Source organism: Vanacampus margaritifer, chromosome 1 (assembly GCF_051991255.1).
Source record: "Vanacampus margaritifer isolate UIUO_Vmar chromosome 1, RoL_Vmar_1.0, whole genome shotgun sequence".
In the NCBI taxonomy this organism is placed as follows: Eukaryota; Metazoa; Chordata; class Actinopteri; order Syngnathiformes; family Syngnathidae; genus Vanacampus; species Vanacampus margaritifer.
The window spans coordinates 20,781,208-20,803,521 of record NC_135432.1 but is presented as its reverse complement, the minus strand read 5'-3'; the positions used below and the strand labels follow the sequence as shown (position 1 = coordinate 20,803,521).

Below are 22,314 nucleotides of genomic sequence, written 5' to 3'. Positions count from 1 at the left end.
GTATACATTTAAATGGGATTTTATCCCCATTAACATTAAAGAACACAAAAAAGGAACTATACATCTTCTGAATAACTTTATTAACATTGTTACGCCCTGTGCATTCTGACAATGAGAACGCCACTGCCACCTAGTGTAGCGGATGCGCAATTACACATTATTCTAGTATGGCCAAAATACAAAAAAAAAAGCCGTGGGGGTACACTGCACCCCTACTGGGGGGCCCACCCCACTATTGGAGAAGGGCTGAATTAATGGCAATGTTTCTATTTTTCTCATTTTAAATTTCTAATTCCTGATTGTAAAACAGCCCCTATCGGCCATTGTTGTGACTGACGATACCTTGGTCTGATACCACTTAAAATACCAATTGGTATCGGTACTCGCTCAACCCACAAAATAAACCATTTTACATCCTGTTTTTAAGAAAGAATTGGTTACTGTACATAATTCTAAATAGTACAGTGGAACCTTGGAGTTTGAAAGTCTCGGAACTCGTACAAATTGGACTTCAACCAAAAAATCTGAGTAAAAAATGCCTCAGAGTTTGAACTCATTTTCGTAGTTCGAACACCCAAGCAAAGCAAGCCAAGCTGAACGTACCTTGAAAACGGGTAGCCGAGCGAAACCGAGCGAAGCCGAGCAATTCTGAATGCTCACGTTGCGGTAGTTGAAACGATGCACCGCTCATTTCCAGTCAGATCGTGAATACTCCCGGAGGTGCTGCATACTCGTGAGTGCATTTTGATTTTTTCCACGGCAATCTTCTTCGCCATGGGCCCAAAGAAAGACAAGAGTGCCAGTGGCAGCAAAGAAAAACGTACAGTGCTACGAACCACAGTGGAATTAGGAAGGGGATTATTGCGCCGCTGTAACTACTGTGACTACTTTTGTAAATACTGGCACGAGGATCCCCCTTAGCTGTTCAACAATGTGCCTGACGTTAAACAACGCATGCAAGGGCCACTTAGTAGTCTAACAATATTCCCAATGTAAAATACACAAACTCAGCACTGAACTAAAGCAAGCATTAACATAGCATTTATCATCCACTGATGCCATCACATCACAACAAAAAAGGTATGTTTTTTTTATAGTATTGTTTAAATACTGTACAGGGTGTAAAAGTAAAAAAGCATAAAAATAAATTAAAATAGGAATTTTCTGTTTTTGGAGCTTGGGAACGGATTAATTGCATTTACATTATTTCCAATGGGGAATTTTTTTTCAGAGATGAACAATTCGGACTTTGAACACTTCGCAGGAATGAATTATGTTCAAACTCCGAGGTACCACTGTACAAATAAAAATGAGCATTTATCATTGCCTGTTTTAAAAATCAAATGTGGCCCTTCCGTACAAAAGTGTGCAGAAGCCCGGCAAATCAACATCTAAGGTAAACAATTCACTTATCGGTACTGAAGCTAAGCCTGGTTCCTTCTTAATCAATTAGTCATCCTTCTCTCTGAAAGTGGAGCTGTGATGTATCACTCAAAGACTAACAAATGGCTCTAATCAAATCAAACGTGGCGGCAAGTATTTTGTGGCCCATTTAGATTGAGTTGGGTCATCAGAAATCTGCTGAAGGCAAGAAAGAGTAAGTGACTGACAGAGAGATGACGATAGGACGAGTGAGGCATGCATCTTCTACCAGCTCGTTCTACCCGGCAACGAGCTCTTCCTCCCCGAGGGACATCTTTGGCTTCTCACACATACCCATAAATATCTTGGCAAGGAATGTGCAAACAGCACGGCTGAATTATCCCTGAAGGAGAATAAAGCTGTCATCACCTCTAAGCATGTCAATGTGTTGCCTGGGATGAACAGCGCTAATACGTATAATCTGCTCGTCATTCATCCGAGATCGATGCACAGCAGCATGGGAGGAATTGAGCTGGCTGAGGTCCTATGCAGGAATGGCACTAGAGCCCCGTAATGTTGCCTAGGGAATTAAAAATCCTCTCAAGAGTGGTCAGAAAAGTTATGCGTAGCTCCTCTGTGAGTGTAAAAAGTCAGCTTCGAACAACAGAAGCGACATAAATCGATTGAAATAAATACACTTGATTTAATCGGAATGATGAATTAGCCACCCAACTCTCATTGAAAAGCGCATTCTGCAACAGAAAATGGAACGATCCAAAAGTCAGACAAATGATCAGTCCTTGTTGCTTGTCACTGTTTCAAAGAGGAATGTTGATAAAAGGTCAAACGCGGAGAGCGGCTGCAAACGGTGTGAAGAACAGTGATGGGAGCCATCTGCTTTGCTGTCATCGCTGCTGTCTGACAGCACTTTTGCTTCTTGTGCTCTGCATGCAAATGGAACAGCAAGGAGACAAGTCTGACCTCAGCATTCTACCCGTACAAGCATCGGCACTCTAGCATGTGCTCAGGATTCTTACCATGGATTCAGTCAATAGTTGAAAAAAATATATATACAGGAACCCCGCTCCAATTCATGATTTGCTATTTTCCAAGATCATTTTTTTTTGCGGGGGAGGGGCTACATTTTCCCTGGGTTAATTGTTAGCAGAAGACACACATTTGTATTTTGTTTTTCAACTTCTGAGTTGCGAAGTTAAATCTAATCAATTGTAAACTGTAATTTTTAAGGGAAACATAAAATGAATTTGAAATTATACAGTGTTTTGGGGTATTTTTTTTATGGTAACTAGGGCCTGGCGGACATTAACTCTTTTAAAATTGGCCGTTTTTTAATTTTTTATTTTTTTAACATGGGCACATTGCTACCATTGCAACAACAGACAAAGATAATGATGTTCAAACACCTGTCACAAAAAAAAGGCAAATAATTGTACAATTTTTGCAGATTTTTCTCTATGTAGTTAAACAAATACTGAAGGACAAAGTTATAAAATAGTCAAATGTTCTGCCTGTAATTCATATATTTATTGTTGTGTTATGGTCTTTTAAGCCCTTCCACAGTTAACTATAGGCATATAATGATGAAATCTTACCTTTGACACAATCGCGATGTAATTTCTTATGAAATATTAGTTATTTCGGTGGCTATTTTTCTTTCCCGGAAGTCAAACGCTCGGTTCAGTAAAACCCCGCCTCTCCCCCTGTGGCTGCTGCGCCCCTCTCATGAGCCGGCTGCTTCGCGCAACGTCCACGAAACATACAGATAGGTTTTAAGCCAATTTTTAAAATGGACTCTAAATTTCAAGGGCTGCTAGATCTCTGCGTTTGGTCACGCAAGCCATCAATTCTTGAATAAACATTTGAAACAAAACGGGTCCTTGCCGCAAGAAATCGTGGAAGGGGAGGGGAGCAGAGAGGTTAGAGGAAAGGAGGAGGGAAAAAAAGCATCACACCATGTTGCTAATGGGGCGAGCGCGCTATCCACTACACCATCCATTCATTTAAATGCATCAGCGCAAATGTTTTACTTGTAGTTTACACCAGTGTCGGCCAATGGATTTTAAGACAGCCAATTGTCATTTCATTGCACTTTGGCATTGCTAATGTGAAGAATAATTGATTGGTTTGAATTCATTTGGACAGAATGTTTATTGATAAAGCCTACTTTTGTCATTATCCCATGGAGGGAGGTCTCAGAGAAAGTGGGCGTGTGTTTAAAGGGCAGTGCGGGGATGGGGCCGCACGCAATGACGTCAAACTGTGCCAAGTTGTGTGTACTTGGAAAGCAGAATAACCTAGAATTTCTCATACAGAGGCGAATGGAGAAAAACGTTGCAGTCCCTTTAAAGATGGGGTCTTAAGTTTTGACCGTTTGTGTTTGTAAACAAACATTTCAAAACGGACCCCTCACATGGCTCCACCCCCACTCTTCTCATCAACATTGCGCCTGCCTTTAGCGACACGCCCCCCTGCTCTGTGATTGGCTGGAGGGTTAAACATGGACTTGCGCCCAGAAACGTCCTTCTTATGGCAAAAAACAACAAAATGACAAAAAATGACTGGGGCGGTGGTGGCTGATGACAAAATCACCACCACACAATAACAGAAGCCTCGAGGTGTTGATTGAAAAGGATTTCATGTGTATACATCCAGTGTTTATAAAGTATTTATTTCTGAGTAAAAACTTAAGACCCCACCCTTAAGGGACCCCAAAAAATATGTTATTTTATTAATCAATGTGTCAATCAATTATCAGAAACGTATTCTGCCAAATGTCGAAATCGACATTTGCCTTAAAAAAAAAAAATCCAATATTGGTCGTGCCCTAATTAGGGATTTAACGATATCCAAACATCAAAATACGTTATTATCACGATATTGTGGGAAGGTTGGCAATACAAAAAAAGGTCACAATATTGTAAAAAAACAAAATGCTTATATTAAAACACACACACACACACACACAATATTGTGCTTTTGAATATTACAGCAATGAAAAATATAAAAATATTAAAAATATTCAACATAAAAAAAATATATAAATATAATATATATATATTGAGGCACTTAGTTGCAATTGCAAGCACACATTGAGTTCCTCTACATATTGACTTGCTTCACAAGCATAAAAGGTTCCCCTTCATCTGACCATGAGTATGGATTTTAAACATAGAAGGGCCAAAATATGCCTTGTGAAAATTAAACTGCACTAAAAAATTTGCCACCAGGGGGTGCTAGAACTGCACAAATGGAAATCAACCTAACTTTTTTAGTAGATGTGCTGCTTTTAATATCGTGACATGACGACAACGATATATTGTGGCAGTTTTAATATCGCAATATCACGATATTGCTGTTATTGTTACATCCCTAGCCCTAATGGTAACTATTAATAGGCAAATCTAAACATTTTTAGGGTAGAGGCTAGAGTTGGGCGTGAATTAGTAGTAATTTTGCGCTACTCACAGCAGAGTTCAGTCCTTCAGTCAACGACACTGCTACTATATTTGTCATTTTGACTCCATAAAACAAATTTTGTTTAATTTCTCTTTTATCGTGTTTTTATATTTATTTATTTTTACAATAAAGTGATATTTTTTTCCTTATTGTTAATGTTGAAAACTGTTTGTTTTTTTTAATGGGGAAAATTGGTACTTAAATTATTACTTTTTTAATAGAAAATACAACAGTTCCTAACAATGATGACATACCCCATAATCAAGAAAAGTCACCTGTAATTTATTTCATTTATCTTTCTTGTTAAGGGAGCGTGTGGCTGAAAATGAAGCGCAACCAATTGAAGAATACAATGCAGTTATGCCTCATTACTCTGCCAATTATTCAGTTGATCATCATTTCCTCACCGACTGCAGTGCAAGACCGCACGCAGTGTGCTCCTAATCACCCGGCTGCCTGTACTGTACTGCTTCTCAGCAAGTGTAAGATGTGAGCTGTAACAAGCTTCCAGCTCCCTCCACCCCCTCCTCTCATGTGAGTGCAGTGTGTAGCGCGAGTCAAATAATGAGCAGTAAAGCTGACTGTGATGCATGTGCTTCGGGGGCAGAAGTAGAAGACGCAGAATGCAGTCAGAGAGGAACTGGCAGGTGTAATCCTCATAAGTGCGTATTGGATGTAACTCTAAAAAGGAGCGGGGGAGGGAGGCTACTATAAAATGCCGTCACCATAGTAACACCCCCATTTGGTTGTAACCTCCCCCCAATTTACCAAATTGAAAATATATGAAACTACCTTTCTTTTCCCTCTCTTAGAAAAGAACTGAGGACACAGAGCAAAGGAGAATCATTCTTCACATTTGTACGACGATGAAAGTCCTGTTTTAAAACACCTGCATGCAATGTGTTTAATAGGAGTGTTAGTGTGACACAGTATAATGGATGCATTCTGCACACTTATACTGTACTATATTTGCAAAGGAAAATCAAATCGGAAAGATCAAAGATTGTCATTTAATATGCATAGCACAATACCAAGAAAAAGAGGCATTAAAACAGACCTAAGATATTAAATACGTATTTAATAAATAAATAAATAAACAAACGAACAACTACGGTGGCATTCTCTGGATAATGCAACTGGCCTACATAGCTTGCCTTCTCGCCTATACTGCCATCGTGTGGACAAGCATGGCATGTTGATCATTGCTATTTTGTGAGTCAAGTCAAGTCAACATTATTCATAAAGCGCTTTCAAGCAGCCTTAGCTGTCACAAAGCGCTTTACGGGCTTATTGTGATTTCAAAGTGTGATGAAATGTCGTTTGACTACTATCTGCCTGGTTTGTATGCTTGTCACAGGCAAACGCAATAGAATACGTCATTAGTTTTCACCAAGGAAGTGTTGCACTGCGAAAATATTAATAATTATTAATTATAAAATAAAATAATGATTATATTATTATTATCATTCATTTTATATATATTATAATGCTCCGATGTTCACAATTGTCCATGCCGACAACACGTAAAAATTGGTATATTTTTTTTAAACCACTTACACTAGATAAAAAAATACAATAAAAAAACAAACATTTTAGCATCAAGGTTGCAATGCATGTTGAAAGACACAATTTCAGAGCATTCTTTCATCTATTTAAAATATGTCTTTATATAAAATGTCCAAACACTTGAGGGAAGACATTGTAACGTCCCCACGCAAACACACACATCTTTTGAGTCAACGTTTAAGCAGAAATGTCCAATTGCTATTTGATGACGTCCCAAACGACTATAGAGGGTTGTCACCTTTCTGGTAAAAATATTGTTCTTCTTCTATGTTCAATAAATGTTTAAAAAAAAAACAAAAAAAAAACAACCCCTTTGTGCTAAAAAAAAAAAAAAAGCAACATATCCCACAATCCAACACGGCTGGCCATATTGGTGGGGACGCCTCTATTTGAGTAAACGCAATAAAAAAAAATAATAAAAAAATACTACATTTTATTAATGGGGTGACACGGTGCACTAATGGACATCTGAGTCTTATTAGTATTAGACAAGTACTAGCTGTCAACTACACTCTAAAAAGAGAATTGTTGAGCCAATTTAATGACAAATTTAATTTTTGGGCGAACTTAATAAAATTGCTTCAATTGGTAGCCCACGATTGAATCAAGTTAATCCAAGTAATCTAAGGGAATATATTAAGTTTAATTAATATATTATATTATTAATATTATAATATATTATTAATAAACTTAATACATTCACATTTGATTAACTTAATTCTGTCAAAAAAGCCATTTTAGGTCAAATAGCAAAAAATCTGTTTATTCAACATTGATATTCGTGTTTAACACACAATAGCAATGGTTATTATTCTTGGGCCTGAAAATTTATATTAACATATCGTTCATAAAAAAAAACTAATAAACTGATAATCATATATTCCTAGAAATATATGAGAAGCAAAAATGTATTATTAGGGCATCCCTTGGAATAATATATCATAAGTCCCTAAAAGGTTGTATTATTAATCATGTTTCGCCATCCTAGGGATTGCGAGTGCAGCTTAGTTTACACAACAAAAATCAATACATTGATTTGCCCTCAAATCGTATATAAAACCAAAACAAAATATCTGCAGTGTTTTTTTTATTATTATAATTAAAATTCTCAAAAGAAAAAAATTGCGCTTACATTTTTTTCATTTCTTATCCGGGTCATGTTAAAAATGTTTCACATGAATATCAATCAAAAGGGAGATGGCCACAAATTTGTCAATGCACAGCACACATGCACAATTTTGTCCAAGCTGCAATGGTCATCTCCAGGTTTAGTTATTAAATAGTCAATTGGACAAATGCCACCAAGAATGGCATACTTTAGTCTCACAGTTCCAATTACTCTCTCAACATGTATCTTTACATTCGCAATCTTCTTCGTGGACTCTAGCCTAGGTCTTTGTTGGGTACCCAGTCTGGATCAGTTTCATCCCAAAGATGAGGTTTACCTGTTAATAAAAGATACAAATGTAAAAGCATGACCCACTAGACATATTGCATACTAAACATTTCCTTGCACTAACTCGTAAGTAAATGAGTTTATGATTCATCAATTAAGATTTCATTATAAAATCATTATAGACTGCATGTTAAATATATATAGCTGAAGCCCTTCACCCCATACAGTATGTCAAACAAAAACTTGTTCAAAACAAAAACGGCGCAGGTGGTAGCAGCCTAAACTATTCCTAACATCATGAACGTTACGAGGAAGTAAACCAATCGGTTCACATTTCTGACTGAGCATTTACCGAAACATTATCAGAAAACGAAAAACACGGCGCCCCAAAACAAGCGCAACTTGTATCATCAGAGCAGTTCTGGTAAGCTTGGTCACGCCTGTGAGGCGCATTGATGACGTATTCAAAATGCGACTGTGTTGTGTTGTGGTAAGGAAGGGGTGTGTCGTGTAAGCTAAATTGAAAATGGCGCGGGACGCGAGTAAAGGTTGCTAGTTGTCGCCAGACTCGCCACCGATGCGAGAAATAAACGTCGTACTTTACTTAACGGACCTTTAGCGGATTTTATTTCAGAACGCTAAAACATGGCGCCGCGAAACTATTAGCCAATCAAGCCAAGAGACAGTTTTCTACTGGTGCGTCTGCTACGTCAAATGGGATAATGTCCAATGGCAAGATCATCGCCAACACTCCTCTGGCTGTAGACTTCTGGCATGTTCGCAGATGTCCAGAGAGCAGACTCTTCTTCCTGTCGCACATGCACAGCGACCATACAGTTGGCCTGACGTCTACATGGGCGGATCGACCCATCTACTGCTCCCCGATAACCGCTTCGCTGCTCAATAGCAAGCTGCAGGTGAGACGTTTTTTTCATCTATGTTGGCGTCATTGCTGGACAGCGTGTAGCTGCACACGTTGGGTGAATTACCTACTTTTAATGAGACACGGTGCTATTTTTCCCAATGAAAATGTAAAACCATTATCATGTCTCGTAAAGACTTGTTTGTGGAGTGTTTTCATTAAAATACACTAAGGCAGTGTTTTTCCACTATCCAGCCTGTTTTCCTTGTCTTCCAATTCCAACGCTGGCTTCTCCAGAGCTTGCTCATGAGCTGTCATTGGAATCGGCTGCGTGTCGAATAGAGAGACATGGAAAACTGTCTGGATAGTGGGCCCCGAGGACCAGGGTTGAGAAACACTGCACTAAGGAACAAGAACTCTAGACATATTTTTGCAGCCTGCGACTTGCAATGGTAAATTTGTCTCGTTATGGAGACATTGAGCTGTTTGAGCTGCTACTTAACTTGCACCACATAACGTTCAGCAAATGACAATTCCCCCCCCCCCCCAGTAGATTGGCTTTTAAAAAAAAATCAATTATGGAGGGACGTACAGTTCTTGGTAATTAATGTGCCATATTTTTCCACTTTGTAATGAGTGTCTTCTCTTCACTGTGTTTCATTGTATTTTTAATATATTGTGTTCTTCTCTTGACTGAAACACACACACACACACACACACATATATATATATATATATATATATATATATATATATATATATAAACTATGTGCTGTAACCTGGAAAAACAACAACCTAAAAGTGTCTGGAAACATACTTGAACAGCTGAACTATGTGGGGGTTGATCGGAGGTCACTAACAACAGTCGGGTGAACAATAACTTAATTTGGGTTAAAATTGGACCAATCTACCACTTGGGTCAATTTTATGCAACTGTCCGTGTTGTTTTGTTCCCCCAATTTTTTTTGTATTGTTCTGTACGAAACAACTTATTATTATTTTTTTTAATTTATACCGGTACACAAAATGCCCAATTTTTAGGGTTGTTTTACACAAAATGTGTGTTTTTTTTTAATGATGCAGCTTTTGAGTTTGAATTGTGCAATACAACACAGCAAGTTGGGTCAAATTGACCCAAATAGTAGATCAAACCATTTTTGACCCAAATTGGGTTATTTTTGGCCCAACTCTTTTTAGAGCTGTATTATCTTTTTTTTATCACAAAAACCTGACATTTGAACATGGGTGTATACTGTAAATTTTTTACATCCGCTGTAGCTGAATCATAATCATTATGATTTTTATTAATCGTGATTCTCCCCCCCTTGCGTGCAGGTGAAGGAAAAATTTATCCACCCATTGGAGGTGGGTGAGTCATACCTCCTGCCCCTGGATGACATTGGCAAAGAAACCATGACGGTCACACTGATCGACGCCAACCACTGTCCAGGCGCTGTCATGTTCCTCTTCGAGGGCTACTTTGGCACTATACTATACACTGGTAAGTGTCTCAGCGTACTAGGAATGAAACAGTATATGATAAAGTGGGTTTGATTTTTAAGCATATTACCATTTCAATTCTTCATTATCGTTAACATACTGTAATGTGGTCTGCTGTCCATGGTGAGAGAGAGTGAGCAGGTGAGTGACAAACTGTTTAGTCCACTATCCACTATAGTACCCAATATATGTAGTGAGATGGCTATTTTGTAGTGCTGTTTGAATGTGTAGTCGCCCGGTGTCTATTTGAATTCTTTGCACTTGTTTTGAAAACTGGGCATAAGCATCTACCATATATTTACTGGTTATACTTGTATTTGATGTCCAATTCCCCCTCTTGACTCACTGTGAGAAAGTTCAGCACTCAGCTGCAGATTGATTGTCAGTCATAAGAGGACCTTACTGATAATCATCATGATTTTTTTTTAATGATAATCATGTTATAAAATTTCCATGTTTTCATTGTTACAAAATATAGACACACAAAAAGGGTTTCTGGTCCATCTTTAATTGCTCACCCCTTTCGAAATTTCAGGTGACTTCAGATATTCCCCGTCAATGCTGCGTGAGCTGTTCCTGGCAACCAGCGATATCGATGTTCTGTACTTGGACAACACCAACTGTGACCCCAACCGCATCATCCCCTCAAGAATGCAAGCTACACAACAAATCAAGGAAGTCATCCGCAGCCACCCGGACCACAATGTTGTTTTAGGTAGCTTTTTCCACTACTTCTTTAAAGAGATACTTGACTCATTGAGACAAAAACAATTTTCCATAATTAATTTGATAACTTTATTATTTTTCATGTACAATTAATACTTTTAAAAACAAATGTTTCCACTTGCTGTCAACTGAAGATGACATCACCTGTGCTGAGGAAATGGGTAACGATCAATCAGGCTCACCTGTTTTCTTGCTTTGGTCAACAAACTGAGCCGTGATTGGTCATTACCGATTTCCACAGCACCGGTGATGTCATTTTCAGTCGACAGCAAGTGGCAAAATTAGTTTTAAAGGTATTAATTGTTTATGAAAAATAATGAAGTTATCACATTGATTATAGACAAAATATTAAAAAAGTAGGGGTGTCAGGTGATTAATTTTTTTAAATCATAATTATGACTTCAATAGAGAACTCACGATTAATCGCACATTTTATAACTGTTTATAACTGTTCTAAATACTATTGGTAACATAAACGTGGGAGAAAAAAAGTTAAACGAATAGAAAGATGGCTGCATCTTTTAGTCATTGATACAGTAATTTCATAATAATTCATAAAAAGATGTACTGTTCTATAAAAGAGTGTTGTTGATTTGTGTTGAGGTGAATTTTTGCCCACTAGATGGCATCATTGCATTTTTAAGACAATGGTGACAGCTCAGTGCATTTTTATTTTCATATTAAGAGCTATCTAATCTTTAACATCTGTTTAGTTTTTTTGAACATATAAACACATTACAAGTATAAAATACAATATAAAATGTAAAGGAAGAAAGAAAATAATTTGTCAATAATATCATAATTTACATGTTCAAAGGAGTAGGAAGAAGTACAATAACCTATCTAGTCTTATTCCCTATTATTTCTATCATGTTGATATACTAATAAGTTGTTCTTTTAATAACGTGAATAAAATTAAACAATAGAAAAAAACATGGTTATCTTAAGTGCACAGATAATATTAGTATGACTTGTAAGTCCGAGTGAGAGAGTGAGAGAGTGAGTGAGTGAGTGAGTGAGTGAGTGAGTGAGTGAGTGAGTGAGTGAGTGAGTGAGTGAGTGAGTGAGTGAAGCCCTACATATACAATACAATAAATTCCCAAACATTAGTTGTTGAACATGTGGGCACATGAACACATACAGTACATGCCCACACAAGTTTATTTACATATATTTGTAACATCATCTTTTTAAATACAGTAATTGATTCACATTTTTTCAGTTCATTGTCATAATTGTTCCACGGAAAGTCACTTGTGCCCTTTAACCCATAGAAAAAGCTCTCTTTGATTTCGAATAACTTCTGAATACTGTGGCAAAGTTGATTATTGTATACTTTGTACATTATTTGAGCTGTTTGAAATTCGACGAGGTCATAGAATTTGAGAGCATAAATTTAATGAATAACGGATTTGTTGGTTCTATATAAGGTGAGCGATTAATTATTCGTATGGCTCTTTTTTTTGTAGTTTAAAGACAGATTGTGTATTAGTTTTGTATGTATTTCCCCATATTTCGACACAATAAATCAGGTATGGTAGTAGTAATGTACAATATAATGTATACAATGACTTCTTATTCAGAAGATCTTTGTTTTATACAAGATAACTTGACCCCGGTCTCCACAAATATATGCATTATTATTAAATTCATGATTGCTAAATTTTGACGTGGACGTGTCTGCTGCCTTGCAACTGGAATTACCCTAGTACAGACTTTGCAAGTAAGGGCTGGTCATTAATCGCACGTTAAAACAAATTGTGGCATTAAAGCAACACACAATAGGATTTGAACCTTCAATTCATATTTTCATAATTCTACTGATTGACTTACAGCTAGATTAATGAAACCTTTGTCATGGCCTGAGGGGGTCTGTATCATTTTTACTGGCACTAAACAGCTCTGAGGTGGATGGTGTGAACTCTGCCACACACACACACAAAGAACTACAAACGTGCAGACTGCTTTACGGCATACGTCCTTTCCCCAGTCGTTCCAGACGGAGGTCAAGTCAAACGTCTACGCGCGATTACTGTTATCACGCGGAAGCTACAAAACACCCCAATAAACGAAGATTTTTGTCTGAGGCGACAATAATAATAATAATGATGATAAAAAGCCTACCTGGATGTGGTTAAAAGCACAGTACAGGATTTTCACTCGCTGGCGAGGCAGACGGAAGACGGGGGGATTTCCAAACGCCTTTGCTCGGACTCGGCTCTTTTTAGAAGCTAGCTTTCCATGCTCAAATCAAAAAATATTATGCTAATGTTAGCTATTGGAAAATTGTGTGGTAGTAGCAATAAATAGCCATCAACTTGATAGTTCGCCTTTCCACCCGGCCAGCCACGCAACACTCAAAAGTTGTGTTCTTTCTTGTTTACGAATGATTGTGAATGCATCGCGGGGTGGGATGGGGTGAGCGCAGCCGTTTGTGTGTACAATAAAGAAGGTAAGATCACAACCACTGTCTGCTCTTAACATACTTGAGAAACGTTACAGTATTGTATAATAGGGGAAAAAAAATAGAAAATAGTCACTAGAAACAATGTCATTCAGTCCAACTGCGGACTCCTTGGACGTCCGGATTTCACGATGATATGCGCTTGGTCTTATGGGAAATGTGTTTCTTTCAAGGGAAAACAATACAGCTTTTGTCCAAAGGTGCCGCCATAATCAACAAAAAACAAATGCTTATTTGTGCTATTTTAAAGGAACTTTAACTCAAAATTAACACACTAATTTTGACACCCCTATAAAAAATAATTTATATTCAATCGTTCTAGACCTAAGGTCCAGTTCCAGAGTGTAATCTGTGCTGCCTTGTAGGTCTCTATGGCCTGGGGAAGGAGTCTTTATTGGTGGAGCTGGCCATGGAGTTTCAAACCTGGATCGAAGTGAGTTTTGACAGGATGGAGACCCTCAGATTGCTCAGCCTGCCCGACGTCTTCACCACTGAACCAGGCGCCGGTCGTATCCGCGTTCTGGAGCAGAGAGAGATTTCCTTTGCCTCAATGTGCCAATGGAACAGGGAGCAACCCACCTTGGCAATCTATCCCACTAGCAGGCCTCTCATCCTCTTTCACCCCAAACTTCATGTGGTGCCCTACTCGGACCACTCGTCTTATCAAGAGCTGGTGGACTTTGTTTCTGGACTCAAACCTTCCTCCCTGGTGCCAATTGTTGGGAACGGCATCCCGGGAAGCCTCTCCACATTTGTATCCGGCAAAAGGCACGACGTCCTGGTGCCCGAGTCGGTGCAACACTACATGAGGAGACTGCCGGAAAACATGCACAAATCATCAGCCAGTCTTCAGCGCCAACATGTGCGACCGTGTGTGCCCAAAGGAGTGGTGTTTGACTCTCCGGGGAGTCCAAGCAAGAAGCCCAGGGAGTGTCTGGCTCAGGATTTTTCTTCTTCTGAGGAAGAGGAGGAGACGGATACAGATAGTTTTGATTACAACCTGGCAGAATCCAGCCAGAAGCTTCCGTCTTCTAAAAGCCGCGGAAACCCCTTGGGCACATCGAGGCGCAACTTCACACGCATCATTACAAAAAAGAGGTTGATTGCGCAGCGGGTGCCGTTCAATCAATTCAGCCAGAGCAATTTCAGCCGCATGAAAATCCTGAAGAAGACCGGCGTCTGTCTAAAGCCTCGGCGGTGCACAACAGCGAGTGTGTCTAATGGAGCTTGCGCTCGTCCGGTGTGGGATGACAAGGATGACGATGACAGCAACGCGTCTGTAGCTTCATCCAGTTCATCGCAGGGTTCCCAGGCTTACATTGAACAGCTTGAAAACGAAATCTTGAAAGATGTGGTTTTCCCACCACAGGACTTTGAGCCGTGCTTCCTTTTGCAGGACAGTGACATGCTCATGCTTCCCCTCTGTCCCATACGAAAGTTAAACTTGCCGTAAGTGTTCCCAACCTTGACTGAGCCAAGGCATTCATCAAAACAAACTCACATGTCACACCACCAAACAATATCACAAAATGTATTCTGTATGGAAGAAAAACACACAATGACCACTAAAAGATTGTGACACAACTAATAATACAAAATTAAAAATAACTGATGATTAATTAACCATTGAGACTCTGGCATTGTTTTATGTTTGCGGTCCAACAGAATTGTCTTGAAAAAACTTGTGAAAATGGCCAGCACAAAAATTATGGTACCTTTAACTTAATATTTACTTGTGCACCGGTTTGTTTGGGTAAGCCCTGATGCAGAGTGCAGTTCGAGGCGTGCCGCCACGTGGGGTGGATCAAAAATTTTGACTCCGCCCACATGGATTTTCGGCCTCGAAGCACTTTCTTTCTTTCTTTGTTGTTAAACTATTTCCCTGGCGGCTTTGTGTGCCATCATATAACCCTACCACATCACAATTACAGTATTGTAATTACAGTATTGTAATCATCATTGTAAAACTTTATTGAGCAACGAAAATTAAAAACTGACGGAAACCCAAATACTAACTTCAACCGTCCAGGGATGCGCTATCTACTGGGGACATGTAGTACAGCACTTAGACCTCTTCTCAAACCAATTAGTTAGCTCCGCCCCTGCTGACTGAGGGTTGAGTGTTTTGTAATTTTCGCTGCGCCATAAGGTGTTTTGGCCCACAAGATCACCCCCCCCCCAAAAAAAAAGAATCAAAATAAAAAAAACACACACACACAATGACTGCTTGTGTGTGCATCCTCGTATGACAGACATGTTCACCCAATGTCATGTTGGTGAAACTACTTTCATCGGACACTTTTGTTTGTTGGTTTTACTTTCTGCCGGGGTTTTGTGGGGGCTTAATACTTGGTTTGGGCCGCTATAGTACTTAGATTTCAATAGGATGCATTTGCTTGCAAAAATAGTTGCGTTTTGAGCCACGTTGTTTGGGGCCATAAAAAAAGGTTCATTGAAGAAATAATAGCAATTCTAAAAGGGCATTTGCCCTAATTATGAAAATGCAAATATTAAATTATTCCCTGAGTTAACAAGCATCACACAACAAATATTTGATGTCCTTGTTTTTTAAATGGAAACAAATACCTCCCTCTGCTCCAGATTTTAAATTTTGCACAATAGTGGCTATTTTCTGTTGCAGTGTGGCCATCCTGCCTTCAGATAGCAGTGTTGTGTAGGCTATTCCAAGCAATGGCGCAATCGTCTGCGTTCCAGTGGAATTTGGAGGTTTGCCGATTTTACGCAGGAAAAAGTGAAGACTGACTGGATAAACAATTGTTGCCATGTTCTTAGTGACGGGAAAAGGTACCGTGTAATCCCATTTGTAAAAATAAATAAAAATAAAATAAAAAATCTGCATTAAAGGTGTACTCAACACTAAATCAACTTGTTGTCCGTCAAACAATGGCGGCGGCACGTTGCCACCCCCCACCTCCTGGATCCTGGATATTCAACAATATTGTCAATGCCTACTAAATAATTGTAATTGATATCTCAGCTCCTGAAGCAGAAACATAATTCCAAAAACATTTAAGAGCTTACACATATGGGGTTCACACAAACCTAGATTTATTATTATAAACCTTCAATTTGATTGATTTCATTTTGGGGGACTCGAAGTATGTGCTTCAAAGCCGCAAATATTTGAGTCAGTTTGGCACCATAACACAAAATGAGGGTTTTGAGTGTTTTCAGGACCAGGGACAGCTCCCAGTGTACTCCCGGTACCATGAAGTGATTCATTTCTCGTTCTTTTCAGTTGTCAAGCCTTGAGAGTGAAATGGACAGAGTCCTCAACCCTCTGCTCTTCAGTCAGTTGAGAGTTTAAACCGGAGGCGAAACCAAAAGCGTCAGATTTTCTTTTTAAGTCAAAGCTCAGAGAAAGTGCATCGCCGCTGCTTTCACTTCCAACTGAACATGTGACAATGTCGACGGAGCCGCGTGGGCGATGAGCACCAGCTGAGGGCTCACGACAGCTGATAGCAGAGGTCTTGTCTTTTGGTGGCGACATGAGAAGAAAAGCCCGTTTCTGCACTTTGCTGCACCCACACGACCGCGCTGGCTGTTATCACGTCTGCTCACAGAGCTCAGCTGTTTTTGTTGGCCTCTGACTGTGTTTGTGGAGGTTTGAGGCGACAGACGTGCACATGGTCGTGCCGTGTGGAGGAACAGGGTTGAATGAAGGCGATAAGAAGGGAACATTTTGAGACAAAGCCGGAGTATGGAGAAAGATTATGTGAACCCTTTGCGATTACCTGGATTCATAGGATGTGATGTGATTGTCATGTTAGTCACAAAAATAGGCAAACACAGTCAGTCGGCTTTACAAAGTAAAGCATAAAGTGATGTTTGAAGTGTGGTGGTATGCAGGTTAATTTCCTCTAGTAGTATGTGAAGAATTTAATTACTAATGTAAAGTTTTTTTTTTTTTTTTTTAATCAAGTAGCTATTTTAAGTACGATAAATCAGCATTTAATCTTGTAGAACTGTTTGTTTTCAAATATATTTAAGTTAAATTTTTACTTACGTGCAATACATTTTGATTGGATCATTAAGTACTGACAATTATGTTTTCATCTTTTTATCTTATTATATATGTTAGTTCAGTAAACAAGTAGATTCCTAAAGATGAAGGTCAAGTTTGGCAGCCCGACGCCTGCATTCTCTGTAGTCTGCTGGATTCCGTCTGTCCATCAGAGATAAACAAAGCAGGTCCGCCACACCTGCATTTCCCGAAATTCAAACACAATCTGCTTCTTCTTCTGGTCGCTGAATCGGTGGCGGCTGATGTCTGTGGATCTCACTCTGCTTCATCTATCCCTCCTTTCTTTCTTCAGTTTTTCCTTTGGTCTCTTGAGGTCTCCCTAATTTGTTGGTATTTAGATGTTTCTGGGGTTGGCGAAAGATTCTGGGTTGTAACCCTGTGGGTAGTAGGTGGTGTCTGGTCGGTGCTTTCTTTTCTTTGATCCTTCCTCGGGTCTCCTGACAACTTCACGACTCTAGCGGGATTCTGAACCCTTCACTTTAGGTGAAAGGTATGGGATTTTTAAGATAACCAATCATTTAAAAGGATATTCACAATGGTGAAATATTATTTTAACACGTGCAACCAATATCCATACATTTTCCATGTAAAGCCAACAGAGTTTTTTTTTTTTCAGGGTACCAGTTGTGGGCAAAATAGTATAAATACTACACATTTATTTCTTAAAAAGGAACCTTGACTGTCAGGACATATTTGAGCTATATTATTTATTTGGTTGTTACTAACATAACTATGAGATTCATTTTTCAAAAATCATTTCAATACATTTTGCAGAAACTTTATTTGGACGTACGCCGGCATTATGCTGCATTTGAGGATGTTCGGAAGTCAGACTTTTCAGAGTTCAAACCAGGAGGTGTGTACGGGAACGCCCCCTTGAACTCGGAAATTCCACTTGTAAAGTCAGGAAATAAAAAAGGACCCCGACTTCACTGACGGACTACAAGTGACGTCACTCTACAATGGCGACCCATTTGGAAACACAGACCGTGAATGGTAAAATACAATTTACTCAAGAATAAAAGTAGATAGCTTTCTTCATTCATAAATATTTGACATAACACAACGTACGTGACAGTATGCCGTTATCTCTACATTAAATTATACGGTGAAATACTTTTGATTGTTTACTTTTGCCTCAAACACTTTCAGTTTGAAACTGGGAAAAAACAACTAGCATATATCCGTTTTCCGACTGTCCTCGAATGCAGTATTATTGACGTCTCAACGCATTTACTGCGTAGTGACGTAGAATGGCGTTGGGCTCTCTGCCGAGCAATGTGAAAGGCCTATAAAGAAAGCAAGGTAAGCCTCCGTCGCGTTCCTAAAGGGACGATCACAACTCTTGAATGCGTCTGGTGAATGACCAAAGCACGGCGTGGGGAAAGTTGATTCTACCGATCGCATATTGTTGCTTTAGGAACACTACAAGGCTTAACTTGGTTTCTTTATAGGCGTTTCACATTGCCGCCATTGAATGCACACTACGCACTGAATGCGTTGCCACATAAATAATAATGGTGACGTACGTCCAGATAAAGTTTCTACAAAATGTATTAAACTGGAAATTATTTTTGAAAAATGCTATGCTTTTTGTTCAATTTAAATCATACAAATATTTACTTTTTTCGGATAAAGTGGAGGATTGCCGCTACTTTTCATGATTACATGACTTTGATTTACAGAGTGCTTTTCAAGGGATCTGAGGTCGATGAAGCATTGTACTGTAATGATGATACTCTAAACCAATGGACTGGTTGTCAGTCAATGTCTGGGCACATATTGTCTGTACTTTTAAAATTAGTGTGTCTACACTGCCATTCAAACATTTAGTGCGGCACAGAAATATCCTTAGTTTATAAAGAAAACCCTTTTTTTTTTTATGAAAAAAATGCAATACAGTGCAATACAAGTACAGTGTGTTGTTAATGCCACGGTATAGAAATACCCTATTTAAATACTCTAAAGACATTTTTCTTCTCTTCTTTAAACACACTTTCAAGATAATATAAAACTGATTTAAAAACATATATTGAAGAGCATTGGATAACCAAAATATTGTAAAAACAGTGTACAAATTCCTCTATGTTGACAAATCTTGTTTTTTCCACACTAACAAACTGAATTTATCATCTCACAAAATACATCAATAATCATTCCCAGAGATGCAGATTATGAAATGCATCTTCAGCTGTCATTTCCTGTAGTCATAAAAAGCTGAATTACAGAGGCCGATCAATTATTTTCAACAATAACTAGGACGTGCTGAAATTTCTTGTTTTGTTTGAAGTTTTCTCAAACTAAATAGTGTGCTGACATCTAGTGGCCAACAGTGGCATTACACCCAAAATAAACAAGCGTATACTAGTTATGTGTGAAAACAAATCTGTGAAATAGCAGCACTACAAACCTGGATCCTGCAATGTAGGGTGTGGGGGGGGGGGGTATATTGTATACTGACTATATACAAAGGACATCAAATTCTTAAATGGCAGTGTGTTTAACGAAGTCAAAACTGAAAATAAGCCCTAATGCGTTTTTGCCATTGTAAAGAAAAAACAGCCAGTGAGATGTCATTGATTGTTCTCCCTGTGTTGCTATTATGGTCTGCGGCTCACTTGGCTTAAACTCCAGCTGCTGGTTGATGACACACACATGAGTGCTTCCCTTCAGGGGTCTCCACCTTCCCCTCCTCTCTTGCACTGTACTCTTCATGCTCCCTTTCACAGCCTCCCTCGCTGCTCCTCTAATCTCGTTTATTCCAGCCTCTAAGCATAAGCAAGCTCTCCTCTGTGCTCCTGGCAGCTCTTCCTCCCTTCCGATGCGCTCGCCCATCGTTAGTCACTGGCATTCCTTTCCTCCTGTGTATTCTCTTGTAGCAGCTACAGCTGGGTGGCATGGCCTTAATAGAAAATCTAAGATATTTTTCACAGGGGTGGGGGATGGTCCTTGTCTATTTTTTAGTTTGTGGTTATCCATTTTCTCCAATAGCAAACAGCAATGTTAGCTTATTTGAAGACTCTAAATAGGTGTGAATGTGAGTGTAAATTCTTGCTGGGCTATACCAGTCCATTGTTTGACTGGTGACCAATCCATTGTTTTTCCATATGTGCCCTGACAATGACTGGTGACCAGTCTTTTATATACTGTATCTGCAATTTACCCCACAGTCCCCCACGCCTACTTGCTTATATTATGTTCTATGCAGGGCTCAGGTAACAGCCAATCATGGCTCACTTGTTTTCTGAAGAGATGAGCCATGATTGGTCATTACCTGAGCCCTGAGCAACTGTGATGTCATTTTAAGTCAACAGCAAGTGGCAAAATGGCTGCCACCAAAATAGATACAAATTGGTGGCTTTTGCTGCTTAACTTATATTCGACAAGCGCAATAGTAATCACAATGCCGTGTTTAGACTTTTGGGGCACATTCAACATATTATTGTTAAAACATCTTTTTGGGTTGACTTCCCCTTGAAAAAAACAGTAGGCTATATAAGTGTTGGCACGGTTACACATTACAAAAGTAACACAATTACAGCTCATTGCTGCATTTGTATTCCGTTTATTAGCCTGAGGCAAGGTTATTTATCTTCTCCTCCACGTGTTTGCACTGCCAAGTAGAATCAAATAAAATCACTAAAATATCCCTGACATTTTCCATTTCAAGGGTGTTTTTGTCCCTAATGAGAAAGCATTTTATGGGGCAGCAGGCCATTTCAGCGTACAACTAACAACCGTAAATACAGCCCGTTCGGTATTTTGATCCTTCTCCGTTGCGGCTAGGCATCTTTTGAATGTCACTAAACATGTCATTTGCCGACTCCTCTTATTAGAATGTAAACACCAGCAGGTAAACAAAGCGACGGCGCATTTGTGTTTCATCACTGTGAGAGCGACACGCAGCAATTAAGATCATTCATCACTATTATATTTCCAGAGTGGCCGCTTATCTCGGCCGACACGCTATCTCATATGTGCTTTAATGGGAAATCTCCCACTGCAGCCCACGGAGCGCTGCAAAACACTCTGGTTCTTTTAATGGCGTTCTTTATCAGCAGCCTAATGATGATTCATAGCCACAGTGTGAGGGAGACTGGGGTGTTGTGGCCCTGAGGTGAGAGGACAAGCCTGCAAAATAAGCTTACACTTTGGAATGATGTTCATTTGAAAAGTATGAACTGTACAAGAAGCCTATTGTGTGCTTCGTGATCCTTTTTGGTCATGTAAATGTGGTTTTGAAGAGGGTAAGCAATCTAAGTTGTGGACCTAAGGCTTGCCAATCAGAATATGAATTACTGAACTTTGCAGTTAATACATGATGACAAACAAAAATGCTTTAAAAGGGACATATTTTGCTCAAATTTGACCTAAATAATAATCATGTCAAAGACAAAACATAAGCAGAGCTGCAGTTTTAGCCCAAGTTGTGAATATGTGCTTGGGGGGTACTTGTTATGTTGCATTTGCACAGATCTGCTACACCAAAACACATTTAATTGAGCGTCTTGGTGACGAAGTGCTGCATCCACCAGTGAAAATGCAAATTATACTTTTACTTGATATTTTTCAGCAGTTGCCTCGCTCTTCAGGCTCTGGACAGATTAAAAACAAGTATTAGCTTGCATGGTCGAAACGCCCTAGCTTCAACTGTTGTCATGGTAACAAAAACTCGACATTGACCTGGAAGTAGGTGGGCGGGGTGAATAGTGGTTTGTTTGCATGAGATAGAATGACCCTCACAGAATCTAATCATTTCAAGCAGAATGTTCTAAGTGGATGAAAAATGTGCTGCAATTCTTAAATCCTTTGTGGATTTTGATAGAGGAATGTCAGAGAGCTTTTATTATTGACCGCTAGATTTTTAATTTTGAACAAAGGCCATAATACAGCGGGGCCTTGAGATATGAGTTTAA

General features: G+C 39.1%; 1 protein-coding gene across 1 annotated transcript; it reads left to right on the top strand.

Annotated features, from left to right (window-relative positions):
- Nucleotides 1-8,247: 8,247 nt before the first annotated feature.
- Nucleotides 8,248-14,979, top strand: dclre1b (DNA cross-link repair 1B). Its single transcript, XM_077556685.1, has 4 exons — nt 8,248-8,718; nt 9,999-10,164; nt 10,699-10,878; nt 13,719-14,979. The coding sequence occupies exons 1-4, from the start codon at nt 8,524-8,526 to the stop codon at nt 14,804-14,806; spliced, it is 1,629 nt and encodes a 542-aa protein (XP_077412811.1). The 5' UTR covers nt 8,248-8,523; the 3' UTR covers nt 14,807-14,979.
- Nucleotides 14,980-22,314: the final 7,335 nt, after the last annotated feature.